This window comes from Nannospalax galili, unplaced genomic scaffold (genome assembly GCF_000622305.1).
Source record: "Nannospalax galili isolate Female #2095 unplaced genomic scaffold, S.galili_v1.0 scaffold271, whole genome shotgun sequence".
Lineage (NCBI taxonomy): Eukaryota > Metazoa > Chordata > Mammalia > Rodentia > Spalacidae > Nannospalax > Nannospalax galili.
In genome coordinates this window covers 4,711,755-4,738,707 of record NW_008331789.1, presented here as the reverse complement: position 1 = coordinate 4,738,707, position 26,953 = coordinate 4,711,755, and the positions used below count along the sequence as shown (strand labels likewise).

General features: G+C 44.0%; 1 protein-coding gene across 1 annotated transcript in view; it reads left to right on the top strand.

Annotated features, from left to right (window-relative positions):
• Positions 1-26,953, top strand: part of Cc2d2a (coiled-coil and C2 domain containing 2A) — a 128,876-nt gene that overhangs the window by 3,690 nt on the left and 98,233 nt on the right. The window contains exons 2-8 of the mRNA XM_029560505.1: positions 2,183-2,243; positions 5,819-5,905; positions 7,484-7,616; positions 20,034-20,122; positions 20,582-20,683; positions 23,200-23,301; positions 24,193-24,360. Of these exons, the coding sequence (XP_029416365.1) occupies positions 2,205-2,243; positions 5,819-5,905; positions 7,484-7,616; positions 20,034-20,122; positions 20,582-20,683; positions 23,200-23,301; positions 24,193-24,360 (720 nt within the window). The 5' untranslated portion in view covers positions 2,183-2,204. The remainder of the gene's footprint in view (positions 1-2,182; positions 2,244-5,818; positions 5,906-7,483; positions 7,617-20,033; positions 20,123-20,581; positions 20,684-23,199; positions 23,302-24,192; positions 24,361-26,953) is intronic.

Genomic DNA, 26,953 nt, shown 5'->3' with positions numbered 1-26,953 from the left:
AGAGAGAGAGAGAGAGAGAGAGAGAGAGAGAGAGAGAGAGAGAATGCCTGATACAGATAGTTTTAGAAAAAAGAGTTCTGAGCAGATGAAATAACAAATAGCAGCAAACACAAGGGCCTGAGGCTAGAAGATTCACGTGCAAAATCATGTGGTAAGGCTGGAAGAGTTTGGACTATCACTCAGTTGACAAAGGAGGTCATTGGAGGACTTCGAGTGGTGGAATGTCATGATCCTACTTAAATTGCCAACCATACACTCTGGCTTCAGTGAAGACAATACTGTAGGTGAGCGATGTGGGAGACAGTTGAGTCAGGAGTTTCCCCAGCAGTGGCTGCTGGAGACAAGAGCAGACCTGACAATGGTGGTGGTAGACGAGGTCTTGGAAACAGTGGGACCAGCAGGTAGCTGACAGATTCCTGAAGGATCAGATGTTGAATTGGTCATGGTTCTTCAGGGAGACAGAACTGTCAGGATAGGTACACAGACATATGAGCAGAGATCTACTAGGGAGTGCTTTCACCTGACTATAGTGACTGTAAAATCCCACAGCTGGTGATCTATGGGCTGAAGATCTTGGGTGTTGGTCGTGTAGGGGCATCCAAGTCTGAGGGCCTCAAACCCAAGGAAGCCAATGGTATGACTGGCTGTTGGTGTGAGTCATGCATCCGAGAGTCCTGGGTCTTAGGGGTTTGAGGGATATGCAAATTCTCCTGTATTTGTTCTGGGTTTCTAGATAATTAGATGGTACCTCTCCCTTTAGAAATCTTCTCCACCAAGTCCAGACTCACACACTAATGTACTTTGGAAATACCCTCCCAGGCCCACAGAATAGTACTTTCCCAGATCTCTAGTATTCGTTGATCCAGTGATCAAGGAATTTGATACCTAAAATCATTGCAGATGTGCTATGCCATCAGAGCAAGAGCAGTTAAGGATGGCTGCAAGGGTTGTGTCCTGAGCTGAGCAGATCTATTTTGTGCAGCAGGAAGAGCTGAGGCACAAGCTCAGGGACAAGGGCCAAGAGCTTCACGATGCTAAGGGAAGTCATCTATGACACAGTCACATATTGGAGTCCAGAATTCTGAAGAGACATTTGGACTCAGTGTGCCAATGTGGAAAGAATCTGTATATATATATGGTGTGTAAGACTAAGAATCAGGCCAGAGAAGTGCAAACGGGCTGGGCTGAGCCCCAGAGCCCTCCAGTACTCAGTGTCCAGGACATGAGACACCAGCAATGGAGTCTGAGAAGGAGCAGAAAGAGAATGGAAAGGAAACCAGGAAGGATCTTGGTCCAGAAGCCCAGGGAAGAAAGTGTTTAGATGATGCCTCTGATGAGGTCCAGAACACAAAAAAGCAGGTGAACAGACACAGCAATGCAGGTGTCACTAACATATGACCAGGAACAACTTCAGAGCATATTACACACACACACACACACACACACACACACACACACAAAACCCAAACATAAAGATTAGAAAAAGAAAGACTGTTTCAAGGGCTTTTCCTAGAAAGATGGAAAAATTCCAACAGCTGGAAAGAGAAGTCAGGAGGGTACATTTTTCAAAGGAAAAGACAAATTATGATACTTCTAGTACTAACAATGCGCCTATAGAATAAATTTTAAAAAACTGATTGTCCAGATGTCGGGGGTAGGGTGTGGGGTTTTCAAGACCAAGGTCTTGGCCGTAGGGGGTGCAGGGGAGTGATGGGCCCAGTGACCGCGGAGAACTGGCTAGGTCAAAACAGAGGACTCACAGTAGCAAGTGGAAGGAGACGCCTGCTGTGACCCGGAGAGCTGAAGGGGGTGAGGTCAGCCCTCTCTGGTCTCATCTCTCTTCTCAATTAAATGAAAATTGACATCTAGATCAAAACAGCACGGGCTGGAGGTGGAGGCTTGAGGGAGAGGTGAAGGCCTGAATTGGATTCTGAAGCTGAGTTCCAGCCGAGGTCATCTGACTCCCAACATGCACCCAGCAAAGCTAGGTTCCCAGAGACAAAGGAGTCTGTTATCCCTCCACCTCCTCTAGTGTTTGTTCACCAATCCTGGGGTCTGCAGTATTCCCAGTGAACAGCTTAAATCCTTGCGTCACCATCAAGGTCAGCTTCGTACCCATTAACAGCAAGAACGCCGTTTCACTGATTTCATAATGCCTGACATCATCTTTGTTCTTTCTCAGTCAGGAATCCATCGTAGCCAAGATGAATCCCAAGGAAGAAAAAGTAAAAATCATTTCACAGGTAAGTCACTGCTTAGGTACACCCTTGGGAAAGGAAGTTAAGCCCAGCAACAAGCATTTACTGCATATGTTAAAAGAGATACTTGTCAACGCTAAAGCAAAACTCTCACCTCAAGGGGATAAGTGATAGTTCATTCTGGAGCCAAATATGAGTGACCATGGCCTGGGAACACAGATTCAGGTCACCCCAAATTCCACGTTCCGACATGGTAATAGTTTCCTGAAGTTCTTATACTAACAGAACAAAGAAAAGTCATAAATAAAAACGTTTTTTAAACTCGTTGGTGGAAACATTAAATAGGTGGATACAGCAAAATAGAAACCTCAGCTATAGGCCTCAGATGGCACTCAGCCTTTTGACTGGTGAAAGCTGGTGTTCTGTTAAGTTAAAACATTCCAAAAGGTTTTTATCTGTTAGTCACAGGATGTTAAGTCAGAAACAAATGTGGGCAAGGAGTGGCTATTTAGGGGGCTAAAGATGGCTCAAGATAAATAATAATTAGACTGCAACATTCCAAACTCTCCCAAAATCACTGAAGTTCTAATCAGTTGATCAGCCTTTGTAAAATGTTCATTTTTAATGTCCAGTTTTTTGTTTTTTAAAAATATTTAGCATTTTTATTTTATGTGTATGCATGTACTGCCTGCATGTAGGTACGTGGACCTGTGTCGTGTAATGCCCATGGAGAACAGAAGAGACTGTCAGATCCCCTGGAACTGCAGTTTCCCACAGTTGTTAGCTGCCATGTGTGTGCTGGGATTCGAACCCGGGTCTTCTGCAAGAACAGTCAATGTTCTTAACCTCTGAGCCATCTCTCCAGCCCCTAATGTTCAGGGGTTTTTTTTTTCAATTTTATTTTATGTGTATGTATGTATTGCCTGCATGTAGGTAAGTGCATCCGTGTTGTGCAATGCCCGTGGAGGACAGAAGAGGCTGTCAGATCTCCTGGAACTGGGGTTATGGACAGTTGTTAGCTGCCATGTGGGTGCTGGGATTCAAACCCAGGTCTTCTGCAAGAACAACCAGTGTTCTTAACCACTGAGCCATCTCTCCAGCCCCTAATGTTCAGTTTTAAGAGGTAGTTTTTCTGGGAACCCTTTTCACACACTTTAGACAAAATTCACAGAGCTTGAAGCCAAGACTTATGAATGAGTTGGAAACTCTCAGGCTTAGGAAAGGCGTGGGGCATTCTGCTGGGCACAGTGGCAGGTAGCACAGTGGGCAGGAAACAGAAGTGAGGGGAGCAGTTTGATTGCAGCCCCCTGTTGCCCTGTTTGAGCACTAATCTGTGATTGATTGGGACCACCACTAGGATTCTCTGAGGCAGGACTATTGTTCCAAAACATACCTCCAGTTAGATTTCAGTCAATTTCCAGGCTAAATTGTCATTTATTAAGTTCCCAAATGAAAAGAGACATCCTTGGGCCAAACTTAATGTAACACACACCTACTCCATGTACCTCAAGAGTTCTCTACAGGCCTCTGTTAGAAGGGGAGGTGGATGGGGAGGGTCACAAAGGCCTGCAGGCACCCAGGGGTTCCACCTCTACCTGAATCTTCTGGAACTTTTGTCAGTGTTCATGAATGTGGGCACACAGCAGTGTTCACTGTGCTACTGGAACCAGCCCTGCCTGAACAATGATGATTTCTCACAAATCTGTTTCTGGCCTCTGTGGGTAATGGTAAAATCCCTGGTCCTGGCATACTACAAGAGCCTCAGTACATGCACTGCTCAGACTAGAGAAGGAAGCCACCCACAGCAGCACCTGTAGCCCACTTAGCAAAGAACAGTGTGTTCCTCTGAATCCTCACCACACCACCCCTTGGATTAAGGGCTCATAGGTTTGAAACCACAGAGACAGTAAGGAGATGTTCTGCTTCCAATGTAATACTTTAAGAAAAAACCCACAAGAACACTTCACAAAACCACACAAACTTTAATCAAGATATCAAGTATTAATGGGCCACATACATCTCTGCTGATTCAGTCATTTAGCAAACAGGTACCTGGGGATCTAGCAGTAAATAAATCTCCAAGCCCTTGAGGAGCATTCCATCCTCCCAGAACTACTACTGGACCCTTTCCTACTGACTGAGGATTAAGACATTCCTGGAAAGTAAAAGATGACCTAGATTTCTCAACAGTCCATTCTAAGCCAAAGAAAACTTAAGAATTAAACTCAGAGCCATATCTGCCCACCTGGACATTAACATCCTCGTAGGAATCTCTGAACTAAGAACACTCCTTGCCTGGTGGCCCCAGGAGAGAAACGGGGATGAGGCCTCTCCTGAAAGCACTAGGCCACAGACCAAAAGCCCAAGCCAAGCTTATTCTATGCTGGGATCTCAGCTCTCTCCCCTGAAATGGATTGTGTCTTCCTAGATTTCAGTGGATAAGGAGGAAGGGGAGTAATTGGGGCCTGTTAAGATTCAAGTTCTAAATTTTAATTTTGCTTCAGTGAATTTAGTGAGAGGCTTAATGTTTCTGTGTTTGTTTATTCATTTATTTTTAAGATTGTCTCACTTTGGGACAGGCTGGCCGTGGTGAACTTTGCATGTAGCCCAGGTTAGACTGGAACCCTGATCTTACTGCTTCAGTTCCTGAGTACACGAATTACAGGTGTGCATTATCACAGACAGTATGTTGCAAGTTCTTGTCCAGATGTGCTGATACCCTGGTTTGTAAAACTTCATAACTAGAAAACTTGAAAGCATTAATACTTCCGAGATCTGAACTCTAAGATCTTATGTGTACAATGTTAGGAGGCACGATGTGCAAAAAGAAAATGATGTCTGCATTTTTCCCTTTTCAAAACGATCTGCCAAAATTCTCTGTGAGTTGAAATCTAAAACCGCTGATCACTTAATTTATAGTGTGTTGTTTCCTTTTGACCCTGTCTTCCAGTCAGGCAGGCAAGCAGTAACACTCAACCCATGAAATCCCAAATATGACTCCACTGTCTGTCCCAGGCTTTCCATCTGCCCTGGGGGTTTATTTGATAGTCACCTTTCTTAGAATGAGACCTTTCAGAGTGGGGAGCATGCTGTGTTCTTCCCTGTACCCCCAGGACCTGGAACACAGTAAGTGCTTAATAAATGTTAAAGCAGGAATGAGAATTTGCAACACTAGGAGATACAACACCCTTACACAAAGTTTCGATTAGGCTACAATGTCTCAAAACAGGCCTTTTTGCTTAATGTTATGTGTGTATTTTGTGTACATGTGTGTAAGTGCACCGCATGCAGACAATGTCATACAGAGGTCAGAAGAGGGTGCTAGATCTCCTAGAATCGGAGTTAAGATAGGTTGTTAGCCACCATATGGGGACTGGGAACCAAACCCCATCCTCTGCAAGAGCAGTCAGTGCTCTTAACTGCTGAACCATCTCTTCAGCCCAGAGAGTAGGTCTATTTTGAAAAGAGTGGCTCATGGTGGCCACTTAGATTTTGTTAATTATCCCTTTGCTCAACCTCATGTTAGTGGATGGAGGCCATGGTCAGGATAGCATTTAATACCTGAAGACCACACCTTTCCTCTCCTGAGAGTCTCCTCTTCTCTTTGTATTTTGACAAAGGAGTTCACTGAAGATGGTGTGGAAGTGGATGCAGAGGTGGAAAGACGGAAGAAGTCAAGGATCCAAAGACAACAGAAAAAGAAAAAGGTAAGAAGTAATGAGAAACTGTCTGTCAGTGTGGTATATCACTGGGATACGCCACTGCTGGAGCCTGCCTGCACCTCCAGGGACCACACAGAATCCACCTTAGGAAGCATCCTGCCTGTGGATACCAACTCTTAGCTTGCTCTAGAGAATGTGAGGCAGGGATGCAGGTGGATAGTCGGATGTGCAGGATGCTGGCATGGGGGCTTTTAAACAGATGGTGCTTTTAATAAGGCTATGGTTCCTGTTTGGAGCTTCAGAGAGCAATTTATAGAGACACTGGTTTAGTGCTGTCACTAATGGCCATAAACCAGGACAGGCGGTAGATGGCGCTGCACGATTACAAATCTTAAAGAACTCCTTTCTCCAACACCTACTCCAAATTCCTTGTTAGACTTAGCCAGAGGTTAACTCCTGTCTCCCCAGCCTGCAATCCATCCGTCCTCCCCCACCTTTCTGCAGGAGTTTCCCAACTAGGCTGGAAGGATTGGGTGCAAGGTAAATCAATTCTTATTGGTAAGAAGTTGCTGGCCTATGAAAAGGGGGGAGGCAAGGGTCTGTTGTGGATGAGAGACTTGCCTGGAGCAATCCTCCACGCCAGCGTGGGAGGGAGAGAAAGGGAACGCCATTTTGAGCTAGCAATCCTGTGATGGGTTTCCGGGGAGAGGAATGGGCCTGGGAAGGTGGAGAGGGGAGGAAATGCCGGGCAAGCTGCTCAGAGCTCTACACACTTTCACTGGGGAAAGCAGGGAGGACCAGAGCCTGTTGTCTTTCGGGCAGGCTGGATGCAATCATGCAGGGGAGGGTTCCGGGGTTGAGAGGAGCTGCCAGACCACATGGACAGTTTCTGGCCACTCTGGGGAACCAGGACACCCATAGCCACACCTTCGCCTGCAGCTTTAACCCTCTCCTGCCCGTTCAGCCTGCTGCTCTGCAGCCTTGGGCTCCAAACCCTGAAGTGTCAGATTAAGAGTCCTTAGCTTTAGAACCACACAGTGAGCAGTGAGCGGCCAGGGATTAGGCTGCCAAGCATCTTGGAGTGAATAGGAGAAAGTAACAGGGACAGAGAAGGGGATGCAGTAGGTCTTGGATGCTGAGTTTTGGAAGCCCAACCTTACAGATGTCTTCCTTTTTATGTATCCTGCTCTAGAGGATCCTTGCCGACTTGGCTTCCTTATTTTTCCTCTCTTCTAAGTCCCCTGAAGATACCACAGGTTACTCTCGGGGCACCCAAAATGTAGACTCAATATCAGCCCAGATTCGCCACTAACACTTCAACAGTCGTTTTCTGTCTGTTTGGTGTTGGGAATGGATAATTCTGTTGTGAGTTTCTGCAGAGCTCTACACTTTTTACCTAGCAAAAGAGAAAATAATCACTTTATTTGGGGATACCGCCATGCTATGATGAAAAGCTTCCTAGGAACAGCTCAGGGCTGGCCTCGGTGACTGGGAGGCAGGAACCACATTGGCTCGGCATGAAGAGTACCAAGGCCCATACCCTCTCTTGTGACCCACATCTGTGAGAGGAACTGAGTCAACTGAAGTCCCTGGGGCATCTCTGAACCTCTGATCTATTCACAGCCACCCACCACTGCCCCTGAGGAAATGGTGTCGGACAAATCTCATGAAGAATACCAGCAGAAGATGCAGGAGACAGTAGAGGAAGAGCCCGAGAGTCACCTCCTGAGTGTGACAACCCGGCGGGGCCCCCGCAGTGAGTGTCTCAGCTGCATTCAGCTGGTGGTTATTAGTTGCCCACTGTGAGCTCAGCACTGAGCAATATGAGATTTTCTTGGGGGAACTATTTGCATACCTGACCAGGATAAGGCTTCCAGGCATCTTGGACAAAACAGGACAAAGTGACAGGGACAGAGAAGGGAATGTGGTGTCTCTCTGCAGCTGAGTTTTGGAAACTGTTCGGGCCTCCTCCACCCCAACTCCTGGCTCACTTTCTAGGGTAGTACTTGTTTAGAAGACAGGACACACAGCTTTGGGGCAGGTCTAAAGCCAGGTAAGGTAGACAGCTTTAGCTGAAAAGAAACAGTGCAGACAACCAAATATGGAGGAATTCCGTGGCGGATGACATCATTAGAGACAACAGAAGTGTCAGTGAAGCAAAACTAGAATCAGATGCTGGAAGACAGGGGCAGGTTCCGAGGCTACTCGCCCTTTAGGACACGTACACACTAACCCTTCTACCTCTGGAAACCCTGACAAGGCACTTTGGGAAATGGCTAGTGAGTAAAGAGCCTGTCTTGTGCATGTGAGGGTCTGAGTTCAAATACCCAGAATGCATGTAAAAGCGAAGCACAGCAGAACACATCTGATAACTCCAGCACCTATGGTAAGCTGGGAGATGAAGAAGGAGAAACCCAGAAGCTCATCAGCGAGCCTGGCGTACACAGTGGCGAACAACAAAGAACCGGTTTAACAGTGGAAGGCGAGGGCAAGTACCAAGGGTTTGGCACATACACCCTACGGCATGTGTGTACCTGCACTTCACACACACACACACACACACACACACACACACACACAGATTAAACAAAGAAAAGAACCTTGTAGTTCACAGCATTTGATGTCCCCCGTGACTCACTGTGTGCTCACTGAGTGGAAGCCCACTCTGCCCTTCACTCATGGCCTTTCCAGCAAAGTGAATTAGACTAGTTACACAATCACTACACTGTTGCCTTGTGGCAAAGCTGGGGAGTAAAAAGTAACTGCTCGAAATGAGAAGCAAGCTCATTTAGAAGCAAATAGACCTGAAGTCCAACCCTAAGAAAAATGTGGTTCCAACCTAAAAGCAACACAACACACCATGAGAGGAATTCACAAAAAGCAGAACCAGACTTGATCCCGAAGAACTGTTCCATTTTCTAAACACTCATTCATTACTGAAGATTACTACCTGTCTTTGCCAGCTTGGGCTGCAGTAACAACGAATCATAGACCGGAAGGCTTAAATCACTGGAATGTGTGTTCTCATAGCTCTGGAGGATGGACAGCCGAGATCGTGTACCGGCAAAGTCGGTTCTCATTGCAGGCTCATCTTCAGTGATGCCTTGAGGTGCCTGCCATCTTGCTCTGTGCTCACGTCACCTCTTCATGGATGTCTTGAAGAAAGGGGAAGGTGACAGTTCTGGTGGCTCTTAATTCACAACCATCAAACCTAACATACAGGGTTGTAGTCTTATGAACTCATTCTTAATTATAGACTTTACCTCCAAAGATAGTCATATTGGGTGTTAGAGCTTCAACACAATGTTTTCCTTAGCACAGCCATCACATACAAAGTAGTTATTTTAAAATCAGGGATTAAAGGGTCAGAGGAAGGAGCCAATAGCAAAGGCTCTGCAGTAGGAAAAGTAGATTCCCTTCCTTGATTCTAAAATGGGGAAGCACTGTTCATTACAGGCCTGGGAGTGAGTGTAGAGATGAAATAAAAATGGATGTCGAAGTATATTAAACATCCAAGTGCATTAGAGAAATCCACAGTAACTACGGTGCCTGGGGGTACGATAAGACTCTTGGTCCATGCGTTGGTCAAAGTACAAAAAAAAGAAAAGCATGATTTCTGATTTGGAAAATGTGGCAGTGTGGTGTTGATACAGGGCTGAACAGATACCTGCTTAAGCAAGGTCCAGGCCAGCCTGTGTCAGAAAGTCCTGCAGAGAGCTGCAAGATACTGTTGGTTTGAGCAGTAACTTGGATTTAGATGCAGAGGAAACATCCATGGGAGGGAGGTTTGGGTTAGGGCTGGGGCAGCCAGAAGGTCCGAGTCAGAAGGCACCCAATGGAAGAAGCAGCTCATGTATCACTTAGGATACTGTGCCCAGGTGAGCAGGACACCAGTGACTCACAGGGAAAGCTGCTGTTCGGGATGGGGCAGAGTATGGGGCAGCAAGAGGCAGGGTGACAGGTACAGGAACCAAGCCTCGACTGTGTCTCTAAAACTATCTTTAAATCTGACTGCTCTACTCAGAAGTCCAATAAGAATCCCATCAAATCCGAACTCTGTCCTGGAGACATAGCTTAGCAAGAAAGAGTGTTGACTGCACAGCATGGGTTCAAAGCCCTAGCACCCACACCCACATAAAAAGCCAATGCAGCCATGCATGCCTATAACCCCAGAGCTGGGAGAGACAGGATCCAGGCAACGGTAATTTCTGGCCACCAGCCCAGCTCCAGGATCAGTGACAGACCCTGTCTCAAGGACAGACAGAGAGAGAGAGAGAGAGAGAGAGAGAGAGAGAGAGAGAGAGAGATCCTATGAGTACATACCCATATATATATGCTTTTTCTCTCTCTTATACCCCACACATACTTGCTGTGTGTGTGTGTGCGTGCACACACACACACACACACACACACACACTCTTACTTTATTCTGAGATTTCCAATCTTGTGTCCGAGTAGTCCACCTTCTCCAGTGCCTCCCTGTGGTTGGCTCCTTTCTGCCCTCACACTGTGTCTTGACTGACCCACCTGAGCATGGTTCAGCTGGATTCCCCACCGTCAGTGCACCATTGACTGAAAGGCAGCCATGTTGTGACAGTTAAGACTACTGGTTTGGGTGTCAGACACACGGAGATACACCTACCTGTCTTACTTGACTGTACAAGTTCTCTGACCATGGTAAACTTCACTTTCTTTGTGAAATAAGGACACTAATAGAGCACTTTAAGAGCTCTGCAGACTTTATAGCTCCTTGTCAGGGGATAAGACGAGGAAAGAGAATGTAGTTAAATTGTAGTTAAAGAATGATAAATAAACAGTACGGCAGCGGGTGAGACGTTAAAAATGACCTGCACAGGGCTAGGGGAGTGGGAGGGAAAGCTGCCATTTCTGAAAGGAAATGAGTGGTCCTGAGGAGAGAAGGTTCCAGAAGCCACCTGAAAGCAAGTGTGCTTGGTATGTTTAAGGAACAGCCTGGAGTCGGGTGGATGACAGGGAGCAAGGAGGAACTAGCAAGGAGGGAGGGGATGCCTCTTAAGTGGTTATTTGGAGTCAGTAGAGGGTTTGAGCAGAGGACTGGTGTTCTGGGATGAAAGGCCGCCAGCTGCTGTGTAGAGAGTAAACGGTGAAGGGAGCACAGGGACCAGAGACTGAAGTAGAGGCAGAAGAAAAGATTCAGCGGCGGGTGGGGAAGGGAGCTCCATGGTTTTTGACTTGAGCAACTAGGTCAATGGAGCCATCATTTACAGAAAAGGGAAAGATGACTGAGAGGACTAGTTTGAACACGAGTAACCGGGAAGAAGCATGCGAAGTCTGAGATGCTCGTTGGATGCATAGGTGGACATGGATTTACGGCTGTAGGGATCTGGTGGCTGGTAAGACGCTGAGACTGGAGAAGGCCTCGACCTTCCATCTATAGCTGCCTCCTGCCCCCATACAGATTTGATTCTCTTCCCCTGGGCTGTTTCCCTTCAGAGCTCGCATCACCCCCTGCACATGCTGCTGACTGTGCTGTGTCAAGCTTCCTGGCAGCAGGGTTTGTGTGCTGTGTTCACTCTGCGGCTGTGGCACCCTTCAGCACACAGAAGAGTTGAAAGTTTGATGTAGATCCCTTACCTGTTTCTGTAACAGCAAAACACCTGTGTTTGGGGCGGCATTCTCCAAAAAGTCATAGCCAAATCCAATGTCCTAAAGCTTTCCCCTTACCCATTTACAGTTAATTTTTCTTTGTGGCATTAGGTAAAGAGTCAGTTTCATGCTTTTTATTATGTTTATTTATTTATACTGCAGGGGGGTATTTGCATGCCACAGTGCACATGTGGAGGTCAGAGTGAGTTCTCGCCTCCCTTATGTGGGTCCCAGACATTGAACTCAGGTTGTCAGGCTTGGTAACAAATACCTTTGCCCACTGAGCTGACGCATTGGCCCATTACATTCATTTGTCTCTGGACATCCAGTTTTCTCAACTCCACTGGTTAACTATGTTGCTGACCTATTGAGTGGTCTTGGGACATTTGTTAATGATCATCTGACCATATATTTAAGGATTTATTTCTAGGTTCTCAATTCTGTTCCCTTGGTTTATATTTCTTCTTTATATTCCCACCATACTATTTTGATTACTTCAACTTTGAAATATGTTTTGAAATCAGAGAATGTGAGACGTTGGAGTCATTCTTTTTTAAAATTGTTTCATTCAATCCTTTGATATTCAAAAACTTTAAGCATTTCTAGTTCTGCAAAACAAAAGCCACTGGGATTTTAGTAAGAATTGCATTAACTCTTTAGATTGTTTCGGGTAGTACTGACATGTTAACAATATTATATTTCAATCCTTGAACATGCAAAGACTTTCCATTTATTTATGTATTTTTAAATTTGAATTGAGTTGAATTTTACTTTGGAGCCTATAAGTCATGCACTTCTTAATCAGCTTCCTCTGAAGCATATTGTTGACTTTTCAATATTATTCTAACTATAACTGTTTTCTTCATTTACTTTTCTGGAATGTTCATTGTTGATATCTACAAGTGAAGTTGATTTTGTGTCTTGGTTTGTATGCTGCAACTTTGCTGGATTCTGGTCCTCAGTTGACTTTCATATGCTGAACCAAGCTTGCATTCCCCTTCCTCCTCCTTAAAGCTTGGGCATTCACAAATCTGAGCCTGCAGAGAAAGGCGGGTTACCTTCATCTGAAGCTATCATTCTGCAAATGAATCACAAGGCTATCCCTCAAGACTAATGAATACACATTATGTACCTACATTTTCTCAGGTGAACCTCAAATTTAGTGTGCTCTGCAGTCCTAAAAAGAAATTTTATGCTCACGGGTACTACTGAGAAAGTTATGGATTTTTTTGGTTTATCTGAAGCTTTAAGTCCAGGAACAGAGAAGATAGATGGACAGAAAGAACCATATGTGGATAAACAAACAGATAAACCAGATAACTCTGACAACTTTAACTCTAAGAACTTAAGACCATGCCCCTTGCTTTGCAGTAACCTGGCAGGCACCATGCTGAGGTCTTTACACGTGTTACATTATTTACTCATCAAAGCAGTCTGTTCTCTGGCATTATTTTGAAGATTAGAAGACAAGGTGCAGAAATGGTTATCAGCAAGAAAGAGATGAATTCAGGCTCTGATGTGTCAACTGGTGTTCTTACTTTCTGATCTATGTACCGTTGTGTACCCTCAAAATTAGTCTCAGTTGATCTTTGGAAGTAATAATTTAGTTCAGTGTTATAACCCAGTAGTGGTTCTTGGGAACTCATAGAGACCTCTTATTAGGAGGTAAAAATCCAGTCAGAACAGTTACCTGTATGTCCTTGGTCACTCTCTCAGAATGTGTGGCTCTGTGGATCTTAACACTTTATCATACAATCTTTTTCTTTATTAAGCGAGGCTGATGAAAAATTCTGAGTGGAAAGACTGGAGAATGAGGTATTCATAAGTACTTTCAAAGCCCCAGCATTATTTCTACACACACAAGAAAGACTTGCGGAATCCCTAAGCTCTCACCCCTCACTGACATCAAAGCACTGCTTAACCCAAATGTGGAAGAAAATACCTCCAAGTCAAATATCTGATAAAAGTGCAGTGTCTAGAACATGTGAGGCCAATCATTCAATGTTAAAATGAACTACAGAGTACACATTCTCCAAGAAAGATGTGTAACTGGCCAACTGGCACAGAAAAGTTGTTCAGCATCATTGGCCATGAGAAATGGATACAATTACATTCCACTTCACCCCCACTGGGATGGCTATAATTTTTTTAAAAGGCAAATAATAAAAAGTGCTGGCAAAGATGCATCTGAATTTGAATTTTTGCGTATTGCTGATGAAATGTAAAATGCTGCAGCTACTTTGGAAAACATTTAGTGGTTCCTGAGAAAGCAAATAGTTAGAACATGATTCCATTCAACAACTACATCTACGCTCCGAAGATCTGAAAACAGGACCACACACACTTCTATACAAACATTCATGACACTATTATTCCTAATAGCCCAATGTGAAAGCAACCCAAATATCTGTCAACTGATGACTAAATAAATCCAAACCACTGGACTGCACACTTCTGACATACAAGCTTGTAGTCTGGGGCTTATCTCACAGTGGAGATGTTACTAAAGAAAAAGTGAAAGAGGTTGTGGGTTTCTGGGTGACACCAGCATGGGGGCCCAAGGAGAGAGGACTAGAATGTTATTTCAAAATGCTTATGTTTTCTGAGGGGGCAGGCATAAACATGAATAGGAGGAAAATGCAAAGTGTCTACCATTTTATCAAGGATGTGCAGAGAAAGCCAGGCGCATGCCTTTAGTCCCAACACTTGGGAGGCAGAGGCAGGAATTTCTCTGTGAGAGCAAGACCAGCCTGATCTACATAGTACACTCCAGGCCAGCTGGGGCTACAGTGAGAGCCTGCCTGTCTCCAAAAAAGGAATGTATAGAGAAATAATAGGATAGAGAGAGTACAGATGACAGGAGAGTACAGATCAAACACGAGGCTGATGCAGCTAATGGCTTTGCTGGGAAACAACACGGGGAACAGGAACACCAGTCCTTCACTGCTTGTGCTGCAGAATGCTGCTTTATCAAGGAATCCATCCCTCAGGCTACATAGGCACTTTGACTGTATTTTAATAGACTGTCCTGAGTGCTTTCATTATCTACAAGCTCTTGTATGTACCCTAATCAATCTTTAATAATTATACAGATTATTTTAATCATATTTACTGTGCAATACAGAGTGTAGAAACTTTACTTACGCCAGGTTTACTCTGCTGCTTCAATGACCATTTTCTGAATGTGCCTCTTCCTGTAAATGTGAACTCATAGACGTGCTGAAGCTGGCAAGTCCATTCTCCTCCCCAGGGCAGGACAAGCCCAGTCAGCGTGGCATCATATATTCTTAAAGAGTATCTCAAAGAAACAGGCACCATCAGCTTTCACCCAAATAAGGATTTATTTTTCTTGACGTATCTCTTTAAGTATAATATGCCACATACTACTATAGTTGCTCTATGTATACGCTCTTCCTTGACTGATGGATCGTAGAACTGTAACAGCAAAGTCTCCAGCAAGATCCTTTTCTTCACGTTACTCACATTTGCTAACCGTGGAGATGGCATGTCATCAAATAGCAACTTGGAAATCTTTCAAGCCTCTAAATATCTTTTAGCAGCATAAACTTTTTCTTTTAAGAAATCAGTTTAAAAACTCAACTGTTGCCATGGATTAAAGGAGAAAGGGGAATGGAATAGGAGAAACGTCGGTTTTTAGGGTGTTGACCCCTCTCTGTGTGGTACTACAGTGGTGACTACCTGATGACGTACATCTATACAAAACCACAGAATGGACGTGATGATGAGTAAGCACAAGTCTATCCAATGGACTTCGAATAAAGACAGAGCATGCCAATAAGGGACCATGGGAAGTCTCTATCCCTTTCTAAAACTGCTTTAAAAATAATGGATTAAAAGTAAGTAAATGCCATCACTTTAAAAACAGCTACTTTTTATTGTTTCAAATATTTTTATGATTTGTTTATTTTTTGAGAATTTCATGTACAAGTATTGTATTTGTAACATTTCCAGTGCTCCCAGACCCCCCCAACTCATCCCGTGTCCCCCACTCCTCAGTTTCTTGACCTTTTCCTTATTGTTATGTGTACATATGTGACCGTCCCCACACATAATGCACTGAGTCAATTAGTGCGTACATATGTGACCATCCCCACACATAATGCACTGAGTCAATTAGTGCTGCTTGTGTGTACTTCTGTTTAGTTTTGAAAACTTTTAATGTTTTAAAAACTAGCCTGACTTTTTTTATGGAATGTGTGTATATGTGTCTGTGTGTCTGTGTCTGTCTGTATGTCTGTGTCTATGTCTCTGTGTGTGTCTGTGTGTCTGTATGTGTGTATATGTGTCTGTGTGTCTGTGTCTGTCTGTATGTCTGTGTCTATGTCTCTGTGTGTGTCTGTGTGTCTGTATGTGTGTATATGTGTCTGTGTGTCTGTGTCTGTCTGTATGTCTGTGTCTATGTCTCTGTGTGTGTCTGTGTGTCTATTTGTGTGTATATGTGTCTGTGTGTCTGTAAAAAAAATCAGTGAAGAGGTCACAAAGTTGAGTGGGAGTAGGGGGGACCTGGGAGAGTTAGATGGGGGAGAGAGTAGGTGTGTGTGTTTTTATGTGTCTGTGTGTGTCTGTGTCTATGTGTGTGTCTATGTGTGCATCTTTTTGTGTGTCTGTGTGTCTGTGTGTCTGTGTGTCTTTGTGTGGGCACAGTACATTATTTGTGTGTATATGTGTCTGTGTGTCTGTAAAAAAATCAGTGAAGAGGTCACAAAGTTGAGCGGGAGTAGGGGGGACCTGGGAGAGTTAGATGGGGGAGAGAGTAGGGTAGAGGTGATGCAAAAACACAGCTCATTTCTACCTCCCACAAAATTCCAATCCAAGAGGATGGAATTTTTTTGAATCTTTTTTTTTTTATTTTTACAAAAACTTTATTGAGAATTTCATACCTGCATATAAAGTGTTTTGATCAAATCCATGCCCACTCCCTCCCCTCCAACACCTCACATATCTCCCCATCACTTTTTTTCTTTTTTTTTTTCTTCTTTGATTTATTTATTTTTATGGGGCTTTTGGCTACATTCCTCCCTCTGAAGAGGTAACCCTAACATTTTTTAAGGATAAGATACAAGCTTGGGAGCTTGTATATTATCCCTAAAATATTACAGGGTTACCTTTTCAGGGAGGAAATGTTAGAGTAGTAAATAGTTCCATAAATTTAACTGGTCAAGACTATAAAATCTCTACTCTTTCCAGTTTCACTGGTCAATCACCTGGTCATAGGACCACCCCTAGAAAGGTGGCTTCACCTTAAGTCAAGCTAAATAGATGGGCGGAATACCTGGTACATTAATGAAATAGTGAATTTTTCCCACCTGGAATCCCGCCTCCTAGAGCAGAACTTCTGGACCAGCCACAGTCATGTAGTCTGTAAGTCTGCCCACTTTTCTGAATTCTTTGGAAAAGTGTAATCTCTCCTGTTCTTCTCCATATCCCTTTTCTAAATGTTTTCTTTAAGGCTTTGGGCTGCCCCTAGCATCTTGTATTTCTTTACTTTCTCTAAAGCTTCCTTCTCCCAGCCATGAGGCTGCCAGTCAGCCACGTGTCTGACCTCCATGCAGGCTCTAAGTCCACGTGGTTTCATGGCTTTCTTTCCCTCTTCCCACCATTCTCCTCCTCAAGGCAGGTACCAAGATTACTAGTTCACCTGCCCTGAGGATCTTTCTTTAAAATTCTAATAAAACTGTAAAAGCTTCAAAGAAAAAATATAGCTCATATATGAAATTGTCAAAAATTAAAAATTTAAAAATTCAATAGATTCCAAGATAAAGTTTAGTATTTCAGTCAGAAAATATTAAAAAGAGATGGAAATGTAAAATAAAAAATGTTGAAAATGAAAAGACCAAGAAAAAAGAAATAATAGCATTTAATAAAGTATCGTCTCTCTTATAAATAATTCACAAATTATTTTAGTGAGTCATGTACAAATTTTGAGCAAAGAAGACAAGCTGAATCTTATTTTGTAAAAGGAGTAAAGAAGCAAGATGACTTTACATGTTTAAAGAAATTTATTAATATTGGGGCTGGAGAGGTGGCTCAGCAGTTAAGAATACTGGTTGTTCTTGCAGAAAACCCGGGTTTGAATCCCAGAACCCACATGGCAGCTAACAACTGTCTGTAACTCCAGTCCCAGGGGATCCAACAGCCATCCTCTGAGCTCTGTGGGCATTGCACAACATGGGTGCACTTACCTACATGCATACACATAAAATAAAAGCAATAAATAAAATGTTTTTAAAAAGAAATTTATTAATAATGAAAACTTGTGTTCTGGGAGGATTGGGTAGAGGTCCAGAATGTGTTCAGCCCAAATTCCAATCTAGAAGACTTCATCCACCTCCCTCTCCAAGGCACACCACACTCACTTAGTGACCTAGTGTGCTTTCCCCATGTGCCTAGGGAAGGAAGAGGCAGATATTAGTAAAAAAGCCACATACACACATATAAGTTCAAAATGTAACTGACAAAGTTAAGAAATGTCTGAGGACTCTGAGCATGTGTAACAGGGACTTTAAAATGGAGAATAACCACATTTTAAGTGAGTTTAAAAGAATGCCAAAAACTATTATTAAGATTGAGGGGGGTTTTTTGTTTTTTGTTTTTTGTTTTTTGTTTTTTTAAGTACTCTGGGTCCAGTGCAATGGCTCAGTAGGAAAAGTTGCCTGCCATTAAACCTGACGACCTGAGTTTAACCCCGGGACCCACATGGTGGAAGGAGAGAACTGAGTCTCCCAAGTTGTCCTCTGACCTCAACACACAGACTGTGGCACACACAATAATAATTTTTTAGCAGTACTTTGAACCTCAACACACACATGCAAGACTAACGGTGACTATTCCGTGCTCACATGTAGGTATTACGAAGACTGAGGCATGATGTAAGTAGTACTTTATAGAAAGCACGACTCAAGAAACTCATGGTCTTGCTGCAGAAACAGGCCTTGATTGCCCATGGCGACTGTCCTGGCAGAACGCAGGTGCTGGGAGCTGCAAACCTGAGGTCTCACTCCATCCCTTCCCCCTGCCTCCTCTCTTCTCTCACCAGCTAGCCTTCCTCCCTTAACAGTACTGCTGTCTGCAAGTGTCAAGCCTCTCGCCAGAATCTCTCCCTTAGGGAAACAGTAGTTTCAAAATATCAGCACGCTCCATGGTCAAACTGCTTCCCAAGTCCTTAGGTTTGAGCCTTGCCGCTGTCCCAGAGCTCATTTTCCTGGGCCCCAGAATTCGCCCTGGAACCTCCCAGCCAGGTTCCCTTCCTTATGCATTTCTCTCTTAGCAGCACCACACTCTTGGCTGTGTCAGTCAGCTCTACTCTTCTCCTTGGTTCTCTAGACCAAAGACCTCTTGAGGGTGGTTGAGACCTCTACACTGCTGGGATGCACCTGGATTCTGACCCAGGAGGTCTGGTCCACAGCTGTCTGAGAAGTTCCTAAACAATGCTGCCATTGAGGACCATTCACTGCATCCTCAGCCAATTCCCATGGAGTCCCTCTGTGCTTTTCTTCTTGTGGCCTCTCTCTCTAACTCCCACTGAGCCGCTCTCCTTTGATCTCAACCAGGACATCCTAGTTGGGTCTTTGGTGTCTCATCTATTGCATCCCAACATGGCCTCCAAGTGCAGCTTCTGAAAACAGCACTGACACAGGCTCCCTCCTCTCTCCACATTTTTCAAGACTTCCCCATTGGGGAAGGACCAGAGTCAAGACTCCCAATCCAGACATTAGAAGCCTCCCCCCACCCCATCTCTTTACCCTCAAATCCTGCAAACTTCTCTTCTCCTACATCCAACCAGATACTCTCTGTTCCAATAAGTCTAGCATTCTATCCATCAAGGACCATTTTCTTTCCTGCACTTCCATTTGGGATGGTATTGGGAATCAAAGAACAGACCTGGGACCACATCCCAAGCACTCTCCTGAGTATGTGACAAGGGAGGCAGTCATTTTGGTTTACATCTTCGGTGATGCTCATGTATGATAACATCTGAGCTTGGTGTCATCATCTAGTGTTAACTTGGTGAGGCAGTTATAAAGGTAGTTGTGAAAATGCATTCCACACATGGCACGGTGCCTGACACATGCTAGTTCCCTATTTGTTCAAGATGTTTATGTCTACAGTCAGTAAGGGCTATGACTAGGTCTTTAGGAAAGGTTTCTCTGGTTGAAGGGAGAATTAAGCCTTGAAACTTCAACTCATGAGCCACCTGTTCACCTGAGAAGCCTGTTGTCTTAAAGCAACATGTTGGAGTCCAGTGGCAACTGAGTTGGCAAATGTTTTTACGCCTTGAATAGTCAGGTGCCATTCACTTTATTCTTAGTCAAACCAAGACAACAGTCCCTGGCAGAGACCCAGCTCCCCCGCTAGCCTCCAGGAAGCCAAGGCATGTACTTATGACATCAAATAAGGGTGGGCAGCATTAGATAATATCCGCTTATGTGAAACTCTAAACTAGCAAAATTACCTTCTCTTTTTAAAAATTTCATTTTTTCTTGAAGAAAAATGTTTAAAAGTATTTTTTCTTTTTTTTTTTTTTAAGGCTTACCTCCCATCCCTTCGGCTTCCAGAACAGGCTTTGCAGAATTCTCCATGAGGGAGCGCATGAGGGAGAAGCTTCAAGCGGCGAGGGTGAGGACTGGGGCATGAACCTTCCACTCAGTGCTGATTGCAGATCTCTGGGCTTGTCTCCCTGGCTTTGTGTGCTCCCAACAGTGTGAATTTGAGCAGCGTTCAATTTATCCTTCAAATTCTGAATGTTAATGCCATATTTTGCATTGACACATATGAAAATCACGCTGGAGAATGACTGTCATTCTTCCAAAGCATTTCCCTTGCTCTGATCCCTTCAAGGACAGCGTGTAATTTTTTTTAATTACTAATTATTCTGTATTGAGATGGCAGCTGATGTTTTCTGAGAATTTTGTTATACGGTAGAAATTTTGTTTTTTGGTTTGTTTTTTTTTCAGTCCAAGGCAGAAAGCGCCCTGCTGCAGGAAATCCCTACGCCAAGACCTCGGCGCCTCGATGTTTTCTGAGAATTTTGTTATACGGTAGAAATTTTGTTTTTTGGTTTGTGTTTTTTTTCAGTCCAAGGCAGAAAGTGCCCTGCTGCAGGAAATCCCTACGCCAAGACCTCGGCGCCTGCAAAGTCCCAGTGAGAGAGAATCAGAGACTGAATTTGGCCCAGAGGTAAGAAGTGGATCCTTTCCACTATGCCCTGAGGTTTCTCTACTCTCTGGACCCCAGTTTCTACTTCTGCACAACAGAATACAACAGTCTGGTCCTTGGTATTGTTTATGGATTAAAGGAGTTAGCACATGCTAAGTCTTTCAATAGCAGGAGCACAGTAAATCCTTTCAGACTAGAAGTTTCTTGGTTTTCTTCCTGCTCTGGAGATGAAACTCAGGGCTTTGCACATGCTAAGCAAATGCTCTACCACTCTGCTCCATCCTTAACCCCACTTGGTAAGCTTCCTCTGAGCATGGGCGTTGTCAGAGGCAGTAGTCAGAAGGGAAGGCAGTTGGAAATACTTGGGGCACAAATCTAAGCTCACCAGTTCAAACTGCTGCTTGATCTCCTGCTTCTTTTTCCTTTACCTCAGCAGACTTGGGATAAGAGAACACAAATCTCCACAAGAACATAAACACCATGGCAGAAAAACACTAGACAGAACCAAAAATTGTCCAAACGTGGTCCTGGCTCATGGTCAGTTCTGTGACACTATTCCTAGGAAGACAGGAACGATTGTCTCCTCACCCCAGATAGGGAACCAATGACAGACCAAAGTAAGAATAGTGCCCAAATTCAACTTGGTGAACAAGTGAGTTTTACTGGGGTTACTTACAGGAATAGGGGTGCGGGGTTACTTACAGGAGCATAAATGACTCGAAAGGGACAGCTGCATCACCAAAGCCCACCCCAGCATGGGTCACAGCTCACGAACACAGGAAACCTGGAGTGCTCTGCACAACCTGTCAGCAGCTCAGAGGTTGGCATGTCCTTTCCCCTAGGCATCTCAGTTGGTTTGAACCTCTTCCAAGTAGGTCAGCTTGTCTGAGAGTGTCTCACTATTCTTGGGGAGGAGGGGCTGAGTAAACCTGGTCAATTTTAGGGACTTTGTGAAGCTATTATGTTGTTTACTTCCTGAGTTTAACAAGCATCCCTGTAGGATGGAATGCTTCTCCACCTCTCATAACAGACTGTTGTTTTTGCAGCTTCCCTCCAAAATAGAAGGTTTTATCTTGGAAGAAATTGCTACACAACACTGTCCCAGAGGAGCCAAGATCCTTTCACATGCACTTAGGTTGCCTAGACAAGCATTCATCCAAGACTCTAGGTGAAAGTTATTCTGTGCTGTGAAACACCGGAATCCAAATAATGATGATGAGTGTTAATCATCCCTCCTCACTTTGAATATCCAGCTCTACCACTGGGATAGCTTAGAATGGACTGAAAGGAATGTATGGCACCAAGACTGGATTTCATAGTGAGTGAAGTAGAAGATAGATAGATTAGAAGGTGAGACTGAGGACGAAGGTGGTACCCACAAGAGAATTATCCTGGCAAACAGCCTGCCTAGGAATCCTTAAGCCACAATTCTGGATTCTTAAGCCCTTCAGTATTCAAAACTTCTCTGCAGATACGACCGCACAAGTGGAACATTCCATGCTTCACCCCATTTGATGGGTCACAGTCAGAACAGATGCATTGAAAAAATATGTATGAGGGGCTGGAGAGATGGCTCAGCGGTTAAGAACACTGAATGTTCTTGCAGAAGACCCGAGTTCAAATCCCGGCACCCACATGGCAGCTAACGACTATCCGTAACTCCAGTTCCAGGGGATCCTACAGCCTCTTCTCCCCTCCATGGGCATTGCATAACATGAGTGCACTTACATACATGCAGGAAATACACACATACATGTAAAAATAATAAAAAAATATCTTTAAAAAAGATGTATGAGGAGCTGGGGAGTTGGGTCAGTTGGCATACATAAGCATGAGGACCTGACTTATCTCCAACACCCACAAAAAAGCCAGGTGTGGTGGTGAATGCCTATCATGTCAGCACTGGGAGGGATCCAGAGGAGCCCTAGGACTCATTGGTCAGCCAAGAGAGCAGGGTTAAGTAGGAAGGCATTCAGCCACCTTCACATATGTCTGAAATCTGTGAGCATCATGGTCCTCTGGAATGATAGGATTTTCAACAGCCTGAAGAAAAGCCTTTGCAAGACTGTTCTAGCTTCAAGTCCATTGCTGTGATAAAATCCCCAGACAAAGCGGCTTGTTTCTGCCACAGCTCTATCACTGTGGGGGAGTCAGACAGGAGCAGCTTGTTTCCATCACAGCTCTATCACTGTAGGGGAGTCAGGCAGGAGCCTAAAGCATCACATCCACAGTCAGGAGCAGAGAGAGTCAACGTGGTTCTTGACTCCCTTTCTGCTTGGACTGAGCTAGCTTTCTTCACTCTCACATAGTTCGGGAGCCCCTGCCCAGGGATTGGTGCCATCCACAATAGGCTGGGCCTTCCTACATCAATTAATAATTCAGACAATCTCCCACGATCTTCATTAAGACTTTCTTTTCAGGTGATTCTAGGTTGTGTAGCGCTGACCGCTAAACCAAGGGCTAACCCTTAATTTAGAATACCCTTAGTTTCTGGGCTTTTTTGGTTCAGTGTTCCTTTTTATTCCCCCCTTACATAGCCAAGTAAAGAGGTACAAGGGACTCGACAAGAAGATGACTCCCAGAGTTGTTCAAGAGTTAAGTTCCGTGACTCCGTACGAAAAATCAAGTCAAAACCCCAGGTGAGAAATCCAGTGTTTTAAAATCATGTTTGTTGATGTTTTTCAAAAATATGCAATCACAGATGTACATCTCCATACCTGAGCCCTGCTACCATACAGCATGTAAGAAAAAAACGAGAAATGATTTCTACTTTTAAAAGTCCTATTTATGGAATGAAAGCACTGCTTGTTGAAGGAAGGGAGGAGGGCTACATGGGAAGATGGGAAATGGTTGGGATGAGTTCGTTCTGCTTTTAAGTTGCATGAGCTTCCGTGATGGGAAAGAGAGGAGGAAGAAAGAACCGAAAGCTAGTAAGTGTCATATGTTAAAAAGTTAACAAATTCTGTATTTCTCATTATTGAACAAAACTATCTCTGCATTGACCTACAGAATCTAGTTCTTGACACCTTAATAATCTTTCCTGAAGCTTTACTCCTGTAAAGAACACATTTATGGAGGGTGGAGAGATGGCTCAGTGGTTAAGAGCACTGGCTGCTCTTGCAGAGGACCTGGGCTCGATTCCCAGCACCCACATGATGGCTAACAACTCTCCATAACTCCAGTTCCAAGGGATCCAATGACCTGTTCTGTCCTTCTTAGGCACTGCATGACATGGGTGCGCTTACACAGGTGCAGGCAATACATTCATACACATAAAATAAATAAAAAAGAATATATTTTTGTGCTTACTGTACATAATTGCTGATATTTTTTAAAGTAACTAGTGTTACTTATTTGAAAAACCACCATCTGCTGCACGGATAATCTAGTTAAATCTTGAACAAAGACAATACAGTCAGGGAGACCTCCATGTGCCAGACTATGTTAGCATCAAGCCAGCTGTCGGTTAGTTGCATGACCTTGTTCAGTTTTCATAAACTGAAGTTGCTGTTGCTCCTTGTTCCCCTCAGGCTCCCGCAGGCTTCCCTTCTGCAGAAGAGGCCTACAACTTCTTTACTTTCAACTTTGATCATGAGCCAGAGGAACCAGAGGACAAGTCGAATGCAAAAGACAGAGACAGAGCTCAAGAGGATGAGGGAAGGGAAGAAGAAACTCCTGCAGGGAGAGCAAAGAAAACGGTATTTGACGTAGTGATGGTGGTGAGGCCACTAGGAGAAAGCTGATGCGGAGATAGTGGGGCTGGGAAAAAGGCCTACACTGCACCGCAGAACAGCTCACCTTTGTCTTAGCTGGATGCAGGTGGATCACTGTTCAGTGGTTGGCCTCATGAGACTTTCTGTAGCCCTTGACTGCACCCCACAGATTGGGTAGTGAGGGCCTTGATTAAATCTCTTGTGTGGGGAGAAAATGAGAGTTTTCTTTCTAGACTCTGCACAAGGGTTAATTCATGTTCAGTGTTTGCCTCCGCAAAGCCAGTGAGACCTCCCTCCTCCACAGCCTTATGAAAGCAGCTTTTCTGTGCCCGACACCACACTTGAGCTACAAGTCTGATTCTAAAACTGTGGACTGTGTGTGAGAGATAAAAAATGGACAAGGGGGGCCTAGAGAGGGGGTGAGATGGCTCAGCGGTTAAGAGCAATGGCTGTTCCTACAAAGGACCTGGGTTTGGCTCCCAACACCCACATCGTGGCTCATAACCATCTGTAACTTCAGCTCCAAAGGATTTTATGCCCCCCTCTGGTCTTGGTAGGCACCAGACACACATGTGTTGCACATACAGACAGACAGACAAATACTCATACACATAAAATAAAAATAAGTCTTTTAGAGATGGCTCAGTGGTTCAGAACACTTGCTGCTCTTCCAGAAGACCCGGGTTCTATTCCCAGTACCCACATGGTGGCTAACTGTCCATAACTCCAGTTCCAGGGGATCTGATGCTCTCTTCTGGCCTCTTCAGGCATTGCACACACATGGTGCACTTACACATACATGCAGGCAAAACACTCATGCATATTTAAAAAATAAAAAATGAATCTTTTAAAGAAATGGGAAAAGTTCTTTTGCTTTCCTTTTCTAAATTATTTTTAACTGACACTTAAAAACTTAAAATTATGTACATTAATGGGGTACTTTTAGGCAAAAGTTTTTCAATAGACATTTCTTTACAGAAGATATACAATTGCCAATAAACACAAAGTGAAATGTTTAGTGTTACCAGTCATTAGGAAATGCTAGTGAAAACCACAATAAACTATGGTTTCAGATCTATTAGAATGGCTATTATAAAAGAGAGAGAGATAGAAAATAAATGTTGGAGAAGAAGTACAGAAGTTGGATATTATGCACTGCTGACAGCCATGTGAAATGGTAAAGCTGCTGTTATAAACATGATGAAAGTTCTTCAAATTTTAAAGAGCATTGGAGCTGGAGAGCTGGCTCAGTGGTTAAGAGCAACGGCTGCCCCGAGAGAGGACCTAGGTTTGATTCCCAGCACCCACATGGTAATTCACAACCATCTATAACTCCAGTTCTAGGGAATTTGATGCCCTCTTCTGGCCTCTGTGGGCACTGCACGCACATGGTGCCCTTACATACATGCAGGCAAAAACATTTATACACACAAAATCAAAATAAAGAATTTTAAACAATTTTAAGAGTATTATAATATGATCCAGCAATTCAACTCTGAGCATATAACAAAAATAATGAAAAGAGGGGGCTTGGGAGATGACTGCTCTTGCAGAGGACCTGGGTTTGATTCCCAACACCCACATGGCTGCTAACAACCATCTATAACTTGAGTTCCAGGGGACCACCAGCCTCTTCTGGCCTCTGCAGGCATTGCACCCATGTAATGCACTTAAATATATACAGGCAAAACATACACATAAAATAAAAATAAATAAAATAGAAAGACTTAAACAGATACTTCCATTCCACTGTTTAAGCAGCATTATTCACAATAGCCCAAAAGTAGAACCACCCTAGTGTTCACTGGCAGATGAATAAATAAACTACCATATGCAAACACAGTAGAATCTTATTCAGCCTCCTAAAAGATAGAAATCTTGCCACAGGCTACAATGAAGATGTTCCCTGAAATTTTATGCTAACTGGTTTAAATTTTTTAAAGGAGAGGAGAAACAGAGAGGAAAGTAGAAGAAAGAAAGACCAGGCCTGCTGGCACACGCCTGGAATCCCAGTCCCTGAGAAGCTGAGTCAGGAGGATCAAAGCCAGTCTGGCAAAACAGGAAGACCCTGTCTCCACCCCACACATACACACTAAAAAGAGGGGAGTTTCAAAAATGCTCAAAATTAACATACCTCAACGAATGTAGTACAGCCACTGTCTCACAATCACTTAATTTTATCCTCACCGAGTCCTAACGTGTGAACTCTGTTCCTATCTCCAAGTTACAGTTGAAGAAACTAAGATGAAAAGGCAGCTTGAGGCAAGCTGGGATTCAAACACAGGCTGTCTGAGCTGGGCCTGGCCCCTGTACCTGTCCACTTTCCGCCCTGGGCCTCGGGTTGGTGCTGGTGGAGGATTAAATACCACATAATTTATGAGCCCAGGTTATTTAAATAAACAGCACCAAACAAGCATCTCCAAAGGCCATGAGACATGCGATTTCCCATTGTGCTGGTTACCACTTCTGAGCTGGCCTTTTCCAGATACACAAAATAGCAGAAAACACCAAGGAAAGGACACCGGTGAAAACAACTGTCACTTGTTTCACCTTTTGCTGAAAAAAGCAAGAGGAAGAT